General features: G+C 52.6%; 1 protein-coding gene across 1 annotated transcript; it reads right to left on the bottom strand.

Annotated features, from left to right (window-relative positions):
* Window positions 1–1,915: 1,915 nt before the first annotated feature.
* On the bottom strand, window positions 1,916–15,043 carry RIT1 (Ras-like without CAAX 1). The gene is made up of 5 exons (XM_015422103.1): window positions 14,827–15,043; window positions 11,953–12,009; window positions 9,964–10,037; window positions 7,261–7,452; window positions 1,916–3,014 (listed from the first exon to the last, which is right to left on the bottom strand). The coding sequence occupies exons 1-5, from the start codon at window positions 14,945–14,947 to the stop codon at window positions 2,784–2,786; spliced, it is 675 nt and encodes a 224-aa protein (XP_015277589.1). The 5' UTR covers window positions 14,948–15,043; the 3' UTR covers window positions 1,916–2,783.
* Between the last annotated feature and the right edge of the window lie 471 nt (window positions 15,044–15,514).

Below are 15,514 nucleotides of genomic sequence, written 5' to 3'. Positions count from 1 at the left end.
AAACACTCTTGACAGCATCTATTTTTTTAAAAAATATTATTTATATCCCGCTTTCCCCCTTGGTGGGGGACCCAAAGCGGCTTTTCACATTATTGCAAGTTGGGGGGGGGGGGCAGACAAATTCTGAGGGGCCGGTCAGGCTGAGAACGTGTGACTGGCCCAGGGTCATCCAGCAGGCTTCCACGGCAGAGCGGGGGACTCTTCTTATTCTTATCCTCAGTCTATTTCAGCTCACAGGACCAATGGACTCAAACCCAGCTGCCCCAGATCCCAAGTCAGCCCTCATCTAGGAGTCATCCAGGTTAATTTTAACTTGTTGCTGTACCTTCCTCTGCTGTGAGGGAAGCGTAAGGAAGCCTCAGGGGACGGCCTCGTAACCGACTCCTCGAAAATTCGGCCCAGCGATACGGAGCGCCTCTTCGTCCCGCTTTGTGTCATGTACTTCACATTTATACCTCACCTCCCCCGCCTCAGTGGGGACCAGCGTTCCCTCTAAGCTGAGTTTTTTAGCCTCCAGCTCACACATTTTTGGCTTCGCTCAGAGGAAGGAGGGCTCCAGAGCAAACTGATTCATGCAGCAGCCGAATCGCTCGCTCACAACTTTAATGCTGGTAGCTCGCAAAGTGGGATCTTTGCTCACAAGACTCCACAGCTTAGAGGGAGCATCATTCCCCACGCCTCCATTTTGCCCTCACAGACACCCTGTGAGGTAGGCTAAGAGCGCATGACTGGCCCGGTGTTACCCAGCAGCACCTCACAGAAGAGCAGGGATTTGCACCAGACCGTGCGCACCCCCTCGACACTCTCACCTCCACACCACATTCGCCTTCCCTTCCCAAAGTCTCTCAGAATAAAGCCTCCCACGACCTCCCAGCACTGACACCACTCCGCACACCCCGCGCTTCCTCACCGTGTTGCTCAAGTAGGTCACAAGTCAGCCGCTGTTTCCGAGGCTGTGGGAGGAACCGCTTCTGGGCGCCTTTGACCCAAGATCCTCTCCTTCGGATCTGCCTGAAATGGAGCCTGGGACTCCCTGAAGGTAACAACCCGTGCTGGCTTCTCTCGTTTGCCTTGGGCCAGCAGGTCCCTTTCTCCCCCATCCGCCTCCTACTTGTCACAACCTCCGCCATGCCTTTCTATCGTCCCTTCACCTCCGTTTCACCAGCCACAGACCTTCACACAAACACACGGAAACTGGGGAAATATCCTCAGATCCCATCTGCAGTTTACTATGAACTGGGGGGGGGGGACATGACGAAAGAGAGGTAATGCAAACTACTTTGGTGTGAACACGTCACGATCTGGTGTCCCCCATGGGACAACATCAGTCAAGTTTTCCAAAGAGCCTCTTATTTATTAATTAATTATATTTATACCCCCGCCCTCCCAGCCATGGCCGGCTCAGTATTAGAACAGGGAAAACTCAACTCATCAGGGAAGAAGAAGAAGAAGAAGAGATTGGATTTATACCCTGCCCTTCACTACCCAAAGGTGTCTCAGAGCGTCTTACAAACTCCTTTCCCTTCCCCTCCCCACAACAGACACCCTGTGAGGTAGATAGAAGAAGAAGAAGAAGAAGAGATTGGATTACTACTCCACCCTTCACTACCCAAGGGAGTCTTAGAGCGGCTTACTAACTCCTTCCCCTTCCCCTCCCCACAACAGGCACCCTGGGAGGTAGGTAGAAGAAGAAGAGATTGGATTCATACCCCGCCCTTCACTACCCAAGGGAGTCTCAGAGCGGTTTACAAATTCCTTTCCCTTCCCCTCCCCACAACAGACACCATGCGATGTAGGTGGGGCTAAGAGAGCTCTTGACAGAAACGGCTCTTTTTCAAGGACAGCTCTGACGGGACTATGACTTGCCCAAGGTCATCCAGCAGGTGCAAGTGGAGGAGTGGGGAATCAGACCCGGTTCTCCCAGATTAGAGTCCGCGCACTTAACCACCACACCAAACTGGCTCGAGAATACTTCCAGCAACTGCAGAAAATAAAACACGCTAAGAAACCTGTGTCACCGTCACTTGGCACTGCACAGCCATTGCCGTCAGTTTCCCACAATTACTGCAGCTTACAAAAATCCTTCACCCCGCCCTGCCCATGAGGACATCTGAGGTGAGTCCAGACGTTTTAGTGGGAAAAGACACGTGGTGAGTAAGGAAGATGTTTCGGCGGCCTGCCTTCTCTCAGAATTTCCCTCCCCCATTTAAAAATCTATTAATCCGCCAGCCCCCGCGGTAGACAAAAACCTTCATCAAGTTCACCTTATTACATTTCATTATTCGGGAAAAGGGAAAAAGAAAAAGTGACGCTCGATTGAGCCAACCACCCAAACAGAACGAAGGCTCAATTCTACCCTCGGAAATCCTGCTGAAACGGAACCAGGAGGAACCCTCACGTGGCCAGACAACAGCCTTCTGGGAATAAATATCGGACCGTTCCACTTGGCGACTCTGAAGTATAAGCCAGCCAGCCAGTTGCTTATGCGTTTCTGCACAGCTCTGCAAAACTGATCTACAATTATCTGGTTCAACTTTTTTTTTCTTTTTGCCAAATCTTCTCCAGGAAGAGGCAGTCGATGAAGTCCGAAACGCCTGTTACATCGTGACAACCTTTGATCCCGGGGTAAGTTATTCCCCAAAGGAGCGGCTTCCCCGAGCACTCTTAAAACACAGAGATAGTTCAATTAGCACAGTTTGCATCGACACATCCGAGGCTCCAGCATCACTTTGGTCCGCTGATGGGCCGCAGTTCTTCCGCTGCTGTCGGAGGCGTCCGTCCGGTCACGTCACGGAATTCTTCTTCTTCCGAAAGGGAGACTTCAGCCTCTTCCAAACTGTGGTCCGCGGCTTGCATTTCTTCCCCAGCGCCATGGCCGCTTCTTTCTCCTTCCGCCTGATTTCCCGGACGAGCGCGTGGAACACGTCGTCGATGTAATAGCGGAAGGCGGCGGAGGTTTCGAAGAAGGGGCAGCTGAATTCACGGGCCAGGGCCAGGCCTTCTTCTTCGGAGACCTTGTGGGAAAGAAGAAGAAGAAGAAGAGAAGAGATTGGATTTATACCCCGCCCTTCACTTGGAGTCTCAGAGCGGCTTACAAACTCCTTTCCCTTCCCCTCCCCACAACAGACACCCTGTGAGGTGGGTGGGGCTGAGAGAACTCTGACACAAACTGCTCTTTTTCAAGGACAGCTGTGCCAGAGCTTGTGACTGACCCAAGGTCACATCAGCAGGTGCAAGTGGAGGAGTGGGGAATCAAACCCGGTTCTCCCAGATTAGAGTCCGCACACTTAACCACGACACCAAACTGTAGTCAGTGTGACGAGCCAAGCCCCCCCCCCCGCGCCATCACTCGTCTGTCATGCAGCCTCAGAGAGCCCCCCTTCCAAGGGACGGCTCCTTGTCCTTCTCCTCAAAAATCCATCTTTTGCTCAGTCGTTCTGAGCAACATGCCTGTCTGACGTTCCTGCTTTTGGCTGAAGGTCCGTTGGGCTTTTAAAGCTCTTGGAAGACTGAATGCACCTTTCTGCCTTGGCATTATAAAACAAACCATTGCGAATTGTGGAGTGCTGTAAGCTGGGTGGCCCAAGGCTACCCTGATCTTGTCAGGACTTGGAAGCTAAGCAGGGTCGGCCCTGGTTAATATTTGGATGGGAGCCCACCAAGGAAGTCCAGGGTCACTACGCAGAGAAGAAGGGTTGGTTTTTATACCCCTACCCTAAAGAGTCTCAAAGACGCTTAAAATGGCCTTCCTCTCACTACATCAGGCACCCTGCGAGGCAGGTGGGGCTGAGAGAGTTCTGAGAGAAACTGAGACTGGCCCAAGGTCACCCAGCAGGCCTCATGTGTCTCAAAGTGCCTTACAAAGCACCAGTTTGGTTGTAGTGGTTAAGTGCGCAGACTGTAACCTGGGAGAATCGGGTTTGGTTCCCCACTCCTCCACTCGCAGCTGCTGGATGACCTTGGGCAAGCCACAGTTCTGTCAGAGGTGTTCTCAAAAAGAGCAGTGTCTGTCAGAGCTCTCCCCACCCCCCTTCCTCTGAGAGAACTGGGACTGGCCCAAGGTCACCCAGCAGACCTCATGTCTCTCAAAGCACCCTACACTCACCTTCGCTTCCAATCAACAGCCACCCTGCGAGGCAGGTGGGGCTGAGAAAGCTCTGAGAGAACTGGGACTGGCCCAAGGTCACCCAGCAGACCTCATGTCTCTCAAAGCACCCTACACTCACCTTCGCTTCCAATCAACAGCCACCCTGCGAGGCAGGTGGGGCTGAGAAAGCTCTGAGAGAACTGGGACTGGCCCGAGGTCACCCAGCAGGCTTCATGTGTCTCAAAGAGGCTTACAATCACCTTTCCCTTCCTCTCCCCACAACAGGCACCTTGTGAGGAAGGTGGGACTGAGAGAATCCTGAGAGAGAATGGTGCCTGGCCCAAAGTCAACCGGCAGGCTTCATGTGGAGGAGTGGGGGAATCAAACCTGGTTCTCCAGGCTACAGTCTGCCGCTCCTATCCACCACCCCACACTGGTTCTCCACTACTCCTCTCCCCACAACAGGCACCCTGTGAGGCAGGTGGGGCTGAGAGAGTTCTGAGAGACACTGACTGGCCCAAGATCACCCAGCAGGCCTCATGTGTCTCAAAGCGACTTACAATCGCCTTCCCTTCCTCTCCCCACAACAGGCACCCTGTGAGGCAGGTGGGGCTGAGAGAGTTCTGAGAGACACTGACTGGCCCAACATCATCCAGCAGGCTACTCGTGGAGGAGCAGGAAATCAAACCCAGCTCTCCAGTTCAGAGGCTGCCGCTTTTAACCATTACCCCACGCCGGCAGGCAGTGAGAAAGCTCCTCCGTTCATCTCTTGACTTGAAAACCGTATGGGGTTTGCCCTAAGTCAGCTGCAACTTGATGGCGCTCTCCACCACCACGGCCAATCGCAGGCCGGACCCCTCCCAACACTCAAAATTTGGGTACTCCACAGGTAACAAAGGACTGAAAACTGTATATTCAGTACTGCCTTTCCCTCCCCTACTGTTCGATATTCGTCTGGGATGAACTTCCCAATAAGATCTCCGGCAACTGTAGTTCCTCTAAACCCCTACAGATACCTGACCATCCATTTCCCCAAAAATAAGAGGATTTACGGGACAGTCTTCGAAGCTCTTGACATGAGAGTGAGCTTCAAATAACACAGCGCATTGCTGCCCACACAGTGGCACGTGCCCTTTTGCGTGCCTTCCCGGGGTTTGCGCTCCAAGCCTCCCACGTAGCATTGCTTTTTAACTGATCTCTTCGTCAAGAGAGGATTTCGACACCCGGGACACTCCTCTTAGTACACACAGCTCCAGCTTTTCTCTCAGACTTGAGGCTCCAATTACCGCTTTCTCCCCCCCCCCGCACTGCACCATATTTACATTGGCAACAGTTACAAGCCAGTTTGGTGTAGTGGTTATGAGTGCAGACTCTAATCTGGGAGAACCGGGTTTGATTCCCCACTCCTCCACGGGCAGCTGCTGGTGTGACCTTGGCCCAGTCACAAGTTCTTTCAGAGCTGTCCTCTCAAAGGGCAGTCCTCAGAAGAGCTCTCTCAGCCCCGCCTACCTCACAGGGTGTCTGTTGTGGGGAGGGGAAGGGAAAGGAGATTGGAAGCCGCTCTGAGACTCCTTTGGGTAGTGAAGGGCGGGCTATAAATCCAATCTCTTCAATATATCCCTCTGTTGAAGACTTTTCTTTAAAGTGTCCCCCCTTCCTCTTATGTAGAAACTTAAAAATTCTTTTCCCCACCGGAGGTTTTGAAGCAGAGGCTAGATGGCCATCTGACAGCAGTGCCGATTCTTTTTTTCTTTTTTTGCAAATTTTATTTATTGATTTTCCACTTAGTTATTGTTTACATACATTTGTCCTTACATACAATTGAGTCTATATTTTCCACACTTTATAAATCCAATTATACAGGCATTCCCATCTTCCCGAAAATACACTTTCATTTTTCCCTTGGGACAGCAGTGCCGATTCGATCACTCACTATGAACTTAGAAGAGAAGAAGAAGAGAAGAGATGGGATTCATACCCCGCCCTTCACTACCCAAAGGTGTCTCAGAGCGGCTTACAAACTCCTCTCCCTTCCCCCTCCCCACAACAGACACCCTGTGAAGTAGAAGAGGAGGAGGAGGAGATTGGATTTATACCCTGCCCTTCACTACCCAAAGGAGTGTCAGAGCGGCTTACAAACTCCTTCCCCTTCCCTCCCCACAACAGCCACGCTGTGAGGTAAAAGAAGAAGAAGAAGAGATTGGATTTATACCCCGCCCTTCACTACCCAAAGGTGTCTCAGAGCGGCTTACAAACTCCCTTCCCCTCCCTACAACAGACACCCTTGTAAGGTAAAAGAAGAGGAGGAGATTGGATTTATACCCCGCCCTTCACTACCCAAAGGTGTCTCAGAGCGGCATACAAACTCCTTCCCCTTCCCTCCCCACAACAGCCACGCTGTGAGGTAAAAGAAGAAGAAGAAGAGATTGGATTTATACCCCGCCCTTCACTACCCAAAGGTGTCTCAGAGCGGCTTACAAACTCCTTTCCCTTCCCCTCCCTACAACAGACACCCTGTGAGGTAAAAGAAGAGGAGGAGGAGATTGGATTTATACCCCGCCCTTCACTACCCAAAGGTGTCTTAGAGCGGCATACAAACTCCTTTCCCTTCCCCTCCCCACAACAGACACCCTGTGAGGTGGGTGGGGCTGAGAGAGCTGTCTCAAGGACTGCCATTGAGAACAGCTCTTGTCAGAACTATGGCTTGCCCAAGGTCATCCAGCCAGGTGCCAGTGGAGGAGTGGGGAATCAAACCCGGTTCTCCCAGATTAGAGTCCGCGCACTTAACCACTACACCAAATTTAGACAGACCGTGAGAGATGGGCCAGTGCTCGGCTCTCGTGGCCCTTTCTTCTACGCCCAGGGTAATCCCGGATCACCCCTTTGGGGTCAGGAAGGGATTCTCCTCCAGGCCAGAATGGCCAAGGGACCCTGGAGGTCTTTGGCCTTCCTCTGGGCACAAAGCAGGGGTGACTGGTAGGAGAGGGGGAAGGCAGTCGTGAATTTCCTGCATGGTGCAGGGGCTTGGGCTACAAGACCCCTGGGGTCCCTTTCCCGCTCTGCGTTTCTGTATCTCCAACCATCTTGACCGCCCGTTTTCCTCCCTCCCTCGGAAAACAGCTAAAACCAAAACCCGGCGAGAACGGATCTCGTTCAGGGCCCCGAGTCCTTACCTGTCTCAGCTGGGCCAGATCAGACTTGTTTCCCACGAGGACGACGGGGGTCTCGTCTGTACGCCGGACGCGGTAGATCAGCTGCTTGAACTCGCGCACTTCATGGAAACTCCGGCGGTCCGTGATCGAGTAGCAGATGATAAAGCCCTCGCCCGCCCTCATGTACTGGTCTCTCATGGCAGTGAATTCTGCCTGCAAGAGAAGTGACACGGGGGGAGAAAAAGAGATCATTTCCTTTGTTCACATCCCGCCTTTCTTCCAAATGGGGACCCAAAACGGCTTGCGTCATTCTCTTCTCCTGTTTTACCCTCACGGCAACCCTGCGAGGTACGTTAGGCCGAGTGTGTGTGACTGGCCCAAGGTCACCCAGCGAGCTTCCCTGGCAGAGACGAGGATTCGAACCTGGGTTTCTCAGATCCTGGTCTGACACTCTACCCGCTACACCAGGCTGGCTGTCAGTTCTTAGTTAGCGTAATGACAGGGCAGTGTAGAGAAGGGGTCCCTGACTTTTTTTGAGCCTGGGGGGACGTTTGGAATTCTGACACAGCCTGGTGGGCATGGCCTCAAAGTGGCCGCTGCGGCTTCCCTCCGATCATATGGTGAAGAGCCTTGCGGTGAAGTGGCAGCTGCCGCCAACTCAACGTTTTTTTAAAAATCTGCACTGCAAATCACATCTCCAATGGCCGCCGTGACCTGGATAGGCCAGGCAAGCCCGATCCTGTCGGATCTCGGAAGCTAAGCAGGGTCGACTCTGGCAAGTGCTTGGATGGGATCCAGTTTGGTGTTGTGGTTAAGTGCGCGGACTCTAATCTGGGAGAACCGGGTTTGACTCCCCACTCCTCCACTTGCAGCTGCCGGATGACCTTGGGCAAGCCATAGTTCTCTCAGAGCTGTTCTCTCAAGGACAGTCCTCAAGAGAGCTCTCTCAGCCCCACCTACCTCACAGGGTGTCTGTTGTGGGGAGGGGAAGGGAAAGGAGTTTGTAAGCCGTTCTGAGTCTCCGAGTGAAGGGCGGGGCATAAATCCAATCTCTTCTTCCTCTTCTTCTCCTCGGAATAGCAGCAGTCGGGAGGTGGAGGCCACACCTCTGAATATTGCTCAGGCCCCCAGTAAGGGTCAGTCACCAGAGGTCACCTTGACTTCGAGGTGTGCGCACACAATACAAAAAATATACAAAAAAACCTAACAACTCCAATGACCAATCAGAAGCCTGGCTGGGCAAAAGCCCCGCCTGGCCCGGCCCACTTTCTAAAAACACGTGGCGGGCACCAGGGAAGGTGCAAGGCCAGCAAGAGGGTAGAGGAAGAGTGGGGAAGCAGCTGCCCTTTGCCGGCCATGGTGTTACTGCGTAGAGGGAAGGGCCCCCTGGCTTTGCACCCAAAGGGGCTGCTGACTCGGCCCTCGGCGTGTCCCGTTAAAAGGGCCGGTTAGGAGGTGATGCCGAAAACCCTTCTCTGGAACTCTGGAGAGTGGCTGCCAGTCAGAGCAGTGCTGACCTTGACGGAAGAAAAGGTCTGACTCAGCAGAAGAAAACGTCCCATGCTCGGAGGAGCGCTGACACAGCAATCGTGGCTACACCAGGAAGTCCCGGTGACCTTTTCATTTTGCGTCTATTTGTTAACCCCACCCTGCTTCCACGGAGCTCAGGGCTGTTACACACTTGGGGACGTCCAGGGAGGGGCTGTGGCTCAGTGGCAGAGCATTTGCTTGGCATGCAGAAGGTTCCAGGTTCAATCCCCGGCATCTCCGGTTACGAATCAGGTTGTAAATGATACAAAAGACCTCTGCCCGAGGCCCTGGAGAGCTGCTGCCAGTCTGAGTAGACAATACTGACCCCGACAGACCAAGAGTCTGACTCAGTAGATGGCAGCTTCCTGTCTGGTCTCACATACTTTGCATGCAGAAGGTCCCAGGTTCAATCCTCAGCGTCTCCAGTTGAAATAAGGTTAAAGGTGACGTGAAAGACCTCTGCCTGGGACCCTGGAGAGCCGCTGCCAGTCTGAGTAGACAAGAGCGGCCTTGATGGACCGAGGGTCTGATTCAGTAGAAGGCAGCTTCATGTGTACGCTGTTCTGTCCTCCTCCACTGTACTGTAACCACCACCTTGGGAGACGGAGTGAGTTGCCAAGGGTCGGCCAATGAGTTTCGTGGACCAAGGAGGGATCTAAACTCAGGTCTCTCCACTCCTAGACCAATGAGCCAATTACAGAGCACCAGTTCTGAAACTCACAAGGCGACATTAGCAAGCCTCCATAATACGGGAGTAATAACCAGTGTTCCCTCTAAGCTGAGTTAGACTTCAATTTCTATGTACCAACAATTTAATCGTAAGTGACCACCAGTGGCGTTCTGTTGTTATTTCATCAGCCACAGCATTTCGCAGGAAATAATAAAATACAAGCTTCAAAGATTCATCCAATTAAGGGCGGGTGGGCAGCAGTGTTCGCTCTAAGCTGAGTTAGTGTGAGCCAGCTCACAGTTTTTTAGCCTCTGGATCACAGATTTTTCTTAGCTCAGGAAAGGATGGCTCCAGAGCAAACTAATTTATGCAGCAGCCAAATCGCTCACTCACAATTTTAATGCTGGTAACACAGATAATACTGACCTACCCTGCAGGGTTGTCATCAGGGTAACAAGACAACATACGCGAAGCGCTTTGATCGTGCTAAAGAACGGCTAAGGCGATGCTACATAACTACGTACCTGGCCTGCCGTGTCCAAAATGTCCAGGTTGGCTGGTTCGTCGTCAATCCTTATTCGGATTTTGTAAGCGTCCTCTGTAGGAAAGAGACACTCAGATGCTCAGCGTCTCAAGCGCAAAGGGCAACGCACTCGCTATATGATTTTGTCCGGGGTTTCTTGAAGTGTCATTGCCCTTTAAAAAACAAAGTCGGACCCCTGCCAGCGGATACAGACGCGTTGAAGCGGGTTCCGCCGACTGACTGGACGCCGCAGCCAAGTTCCAGCTTCGACTAATCACAAGCAACTGGTGGGGAAACAGTAATGGCCGGGGACGCTGCTTCACTGGAGCACAAGAGAAGCCATGTTTCCCTTCGCTCAGTGACTCTACTGAGACACCCCCCCGCTAGCATCACAGCAGACACAGTCTTGATCCACCAAAGGGGACAGGCTGCAAAAGTTACAGAACCTTTCGGAGGAAGAGAAGAGAATAAGCTGTGCTTTAACACGGAGACGGAACAGTGGGCCTGTGAGGGCTGGAGGGGGAGAACCGGCGGCAGCTAGTGAAAGCAATTCTTCGCCGAACAAGGGATTGGAGCACCTTTTGTATGAGAAACGGCTGAAGAGCCTGGGACTTGGCAGTTTAGGAAAGAGACGAAAAAGGTTTGTAGAGGCTTATAAAAGTATGCATGGGGTAGAGAGAGGGGACAGGGGAAACTTTTCTCCCTCTCCCACCACTAGAACTCGAGGGCCTCCAAGGAAGCTGATGGGCAGTAGGTTCAGGACGGACAAAAGGAAATACCACTTTACACAGCGAGTGATTGAAGTGTGGAATTTGCTGCCAGAGGATGTGGTGTTGACTACACATACAGACACCTTTAAAGGGGATTACACAGATTCATGTAGGAGAGGTCTATCAGTGGCCACTAACCCTGGTGACCAGTGTTCCCTCTAAGCTGAGTTAGTGTGAGCTAGCTCACAGTAATTTAGCCTCCGGCTCACACATTTTTGTCTTAGCTCAGGAAGGATGGCTCCAGAGCAAACTAACTTATGCAGGAGCCCAATCGCTCGCTCACAACTTTAATGCCAGTAGCTCAGAAAGTAGCATATTTGCTCACGGGACTCCAGAGCTTAGAGGGAGCATTGCTGGTGACTAAACCTCCACATTCAGAGGCACTAATCCTCTGAAAACCAGTGCTAGGAGGCAACGTCAGGGAAAGGCCTTGGCCTTTGTGCCTTGATGTTGGTCCTCCAAAATAACTGGTTAGCTACTGCATGAGACCGGATGCTGGACTAGATGGACCGCTGGTCTGATCCAGCAGTGCTTGTTTCTAAGAATGATTAATGATAAGCGCATCTATTCAAATAAGGACATTCATGCAAAATACGTGTAGGAGGCTTTGCTCCTCAACCCATAGTTTATTTTCCCTCCAGAGTAAACACAGCGACGTATGTCTGCCTACAGTTCAAGAAGGTGCCGCAGTGTCAGAATTACAGAAGTCGGGTGTGTTTCACCAGATGCCTTTTTCATTTTGGGGTAACCTGCCCTGGAAATAGGACAAACATTAGAACTTAACATCAGCCAACACTGTGTATCCAGTCACCCAAGCTGGCACTGTTCACAGCTTTGCTCCTCAACCCATAGTTTATTTTCCCTCCAGAGTAAACACAGCGACGTATGTCTGCCTACAGTTCAAGAAGGTGCCGCAGTGTCAGAATTACAGAAGTCGGGTGTGTTTCACCAGATGCCTTTTTCATTTTGGGGTAACCTGCCCTGGAAATAGGACAAGCATTAGAACTTAACATCAGCCAACACTGTGTATCCAGTCACCCAAGCTGGCACTGTTCACGGCCGGCTGTAATTCACAAGCTTTGGAAAACGGCCAATTAAACCACATTCCATCTTAGTGAGGCGCCCAACTTGGAGGTCTGGGATTCCCCTTCACAGCTAAGTTACACGAAGCCAAAGCATTTGCCGGAGAGGAACAGAAGGGATCCGGCAGACAAACTCACCGATAGTGGGGTCATGATCCTCTGGGAAACGATGACTAATGAACTGCATGGTCATGGCTAAAAGGAAGAGACCGGAGCACAAGTCAGAGGACACAAAACAAGGAGAGCGGTGCGCAATCCCAAACGGCACGTGACAAATACTGTAATTTCTGGCCACTGTGTGACACAGAGTGTTGGATTGGATGGGCCTTTGGCCTGATCCAACATTGGCGTCTCTTATGTTCTAAGCAGAGAAAGACACGCTCTGTCCCACATCAGGAAGGGGTGGTGCAGGATGACGAAGGGAGGTCCCAGGTTCAATCCCCAGCATCTCCAGTTAGGAGGACCAAGTGATGTGCGAGGCCTCTGCTTGAGAGCTGCTGCCAGTCTGAGTAAGCAATACTGACCTCAATGGCCCGATGGTCTGATTAAATATAAATATGTGTGTTTCCATTATGCTCAAGGGCCCCCCCCCACCAATCCCCCTGTGCCCTGCCCCTTTGGTCAGAGTGGCCATTTCAACATCTCATGGTGGTGGCAAGAACCACATGGCGATTCCCCAACCCACCCCTCAATCCCGCACACCAACCTCTTTCTCAGTTCATTCCCACACACCGCTTTCCCCTCCCAGCAATCGTCAGTCTGGTGAAGTGGTTAGAGGTGCGGACTCTAATCTGGGAGAACCGGGTTTGATTCCCCACTCCTCCACTTGCAGCTGCTGGATGACCTTGGGCAAGCCATAGTTCTGTTAGAGCTGTTCCCTCAAGGACAGTTCTCTCAGAGCTCTCTCAGCCCCACCTACCTCACAGGGTGTCTGTTGCGGGGGGGGGAGGGAAAGGCGTTTGTAAGCCACTCTAGAGACTCCGAAAGAAGGGCGGAGTATAAATCCAATCTCTTCTTCTTCACCTCGTGAATGCGAGTTCTACATGCCAACTTCTACCCTTGCATCCCAGCTGCTATCACTACATCTAGCAGCAGCGGAGGGGGGGGGCAAACTGTCCTCCCTTGTGACTCCCATACCCGACCCTCACACTCCAAAGGCATTCAGTGCACCTTGAGGCAGTGAGTCCCACAGGGGTGGGGGAACCAATCCTCCTGCTGCACTCTGTATCAGGCAGCAAAGCAACCACGACTCTGAGTTCCTCATAGGCCTCATTTCCTCATCTGAGGCTGTGAGTTCTAGCCATTCCCACAAACTATCTTTCCACTAGAACAGCCAATGCCTCGAGGCAACGAGTTTCACAGGCAATCACACCAATCTTTTCCCTGCACCACCCTTCCATTGGGGGGGGGGGGTGTTTTAATACAGGGATGCAGTTGCCAAGTTGCCTGGAGCTGGGAAAAGCCTTGACTGACTACTATGGAATTTGGCATCATTCACTGTGTCATGTCAATATGTCTCCTTCGCTTCTGTTTTTAGAGTCCCGGTTAGTTTCCCAATCCTAATCCTATTGTACTGCTCACGGAATGTCTCATCCCGATTGCATTACAACGGACTCTGTGTCATCCGCCTTGAGTCCGCGTGAGAAAGGCGAACTAGAAATAACAAACAATTTTTTAAAAAAGCTTCAACTGCCTATTTCCTGGTATTAAACCTCTCCCGGAGGAGCAGAACATTCTACTCCAAGCCTGCTAGCAATCATTCCCATAAAGAAAAATCCAGGTGGGGCAGCCATGTCGGTCCAAAGCAGCAGGACAGTTTGAGTCCAGTCACACCTTTTAAGACCAACGAAGCATACCTTCGAGACCGCCTCTCCCCATATGAGCCCCGGAGAACACTGAGGTCCACGAATCAACATCTCCTAGCAGTCCCTGGGGGACGTCCGACTGGCCCTGGCCCCCTCCTGGTGGAATGAGCTCCCATACGAGATCAGGGCCCTGCGGTCTCTATTACAGTTCCACAGGGCCTGCAAGACGGAGCTCTTCCACAGGGCCTGCAAGACGGAGCTCTTCCACCAGACCTTCGGTTGAGGCGGCAGACGTCCTTTTCCTCTGCTGGCTCTCTCTTCCCCTCCAGCAGCTTGGATCTTAACACCGGTACTGCTGAATTGACCTATGAATTGACACTGGTGGCCTGGATCTTAATATCAGCATCGCCGATCAGAACTAGCTTGTCGCTTGGTCTTTTATGGTTTTAATTGCTGTTTTAATTATCGTCTTCATGGCATTGTATGGAGACTGTTGTGAACCGCCCCGAACCCGTAGGTGGGGAGGGCAATATACAAATCAAACAAGTAAATAAAACTAAATAAAAGGTGCCACTGGATTGAAACTTGGATCCTTCCCATAATCTGCTTTCCCATGGAAACACTGTCTTGAGGCAGTGCGTTCTGCAGGCAAACCCCACCCTCCCACAACCAGTGTTCCCTCTAAGCTGAGTTAGTGTGAGCTAGCTCACAGTTTTTTAGTCTCTGGCTCACACATTTTTGTCTTTGCTCAGGAAGGAGGGCTCCAGAGCAAACTAATTTGTGCAGTAGCCAAATTGCTGACTCACCACTTTAATGCCAGTAGCTCACAAAGTAGAATTTCTGCTCACAAGACTCCACAGCTTAGAGGGAACATTGGTCACAACACTAGACTCCGACCCGAGCGACCGCTCGCTTCCAGGCAAGCAAGCTCCCTTTGCGAACGCCCGTCATCCCCCTTCCTAAGCAGTCCCTCCACCCGAGCAGACACCATCACCAGGCAGCGCGTTCCACGGGCGAACGCCTCCCCCGCTTCCCACGCACCGCCGCCGCCCACGGGACCGCTACCACCTCTTGTGGCAGGGAGTTCCGCATGCGAACACCCCCTCCCAAAACACACACACACACACACACACGACGCGCGGCCGACCCATTCCCCCCCTTTTCTGCGGGCCACGGGCCAACCCGTCTCCCGCTCCCTCCGACCTACCGCTCTTGCCGACCCCGCCGGCGCCCAGCATCACCAGCTTGTACTCGCGGGGCTGGCCGGGCGGAGGACCGGCCACGCCGCCCACCCCACCGGGAGGCCCCCGCGGCGCAGCCATGTCCATCGACCCGGCCTCGACGCGCCCTCCGCCGCCGCCGCCGCTCCTCACACGCCCCGTCCAGGAAGCAGCAGCAGCAGCAGCCTCAGCGCCTCCCGCATCTTCCCGCCCACCAAAAAAACAAAATGGCGCCGCCTCGGCCAAGTTCCAACCCGGGGGAAGGGGGCGGGGATTCCGTAGGACACGCCCCCTTTTCCTCCCTCCGCCTCCCTCGGAGGGGAGGAGGCGGGATGAGCCGGGAAGGGCGGTTTGGGTGCTTTCCGGCTCCCGCGTGGACGTGCGGAGCGAACCCGTGCCCATAGGGCAGGGTCTCCCCCAAAAAGTAGGGCGTCTCTGGGGGCCAGCGAGGAGGGATGCCAACCTCGAGGTGGGTATAATCCAAAAAATACAAAAAAACCCGTGACATTATAACGATGGCGACCCGACAACAGTACATATCTTAATCAGGATAGGTATTGAAGTTTGCCATAGTTATAATTTCACGGGGTTTGTATTTTTTTTTTATTATACTTTGTCCCCGTGGATCTCCCTGGATTCTATAACCTCCAGGTGGGGCCTGGGAATCCCCCAGGA

The sequence above is a fragment of the Gekko japonicus genome, unplaced genomic scaffold (assembly GCF_001447785.1).
Source record: "Gekko japonicus isolate JY-2015 unplaced genomic scaffold, Gekko_japonicus_V1.1 scaffold1009, whole genome shotgun sequence".
In the NCBI taxonomy this organism is placed as follows: domain Eukaryota; kingdom Metazoa; phylum Chordata; class Lepidosauria; order Squamata; family Gekkonidae; genus Gekko; species Gekko japonicus.
This window is presented reverse-complemented; position numbering and strand designations above follow the sequence as displayed.

What these genes read in the sequence shown, in the direction of transcription:
- RIT1 (XM_015422103.1), bottom strand. Translation starts at nt 14,947, where the DNA reads ATGGACATGGCTGCGCCGCGGGGGCCTCCCGGTGGGGTGGGCGGCGTG. An exon ending in CGGCGGGGTCGGCAAGAGCG is followed by an intron (nt 12,010 to 14,826) that starts GTAGGTCGGAGG and finishes TCTTCCTTTTAG; the next exon opens with CCATGACCATGCAGTTCATT. An exon ending in GGATCATGACCCCACTATCG is followed by an intron (nt 10,038 to 11,952) that starts GTGAGTTTGTCT and finishes TCTTTCCTACAG; the next exon opens with AGGACGCTTACAAAATCCGA.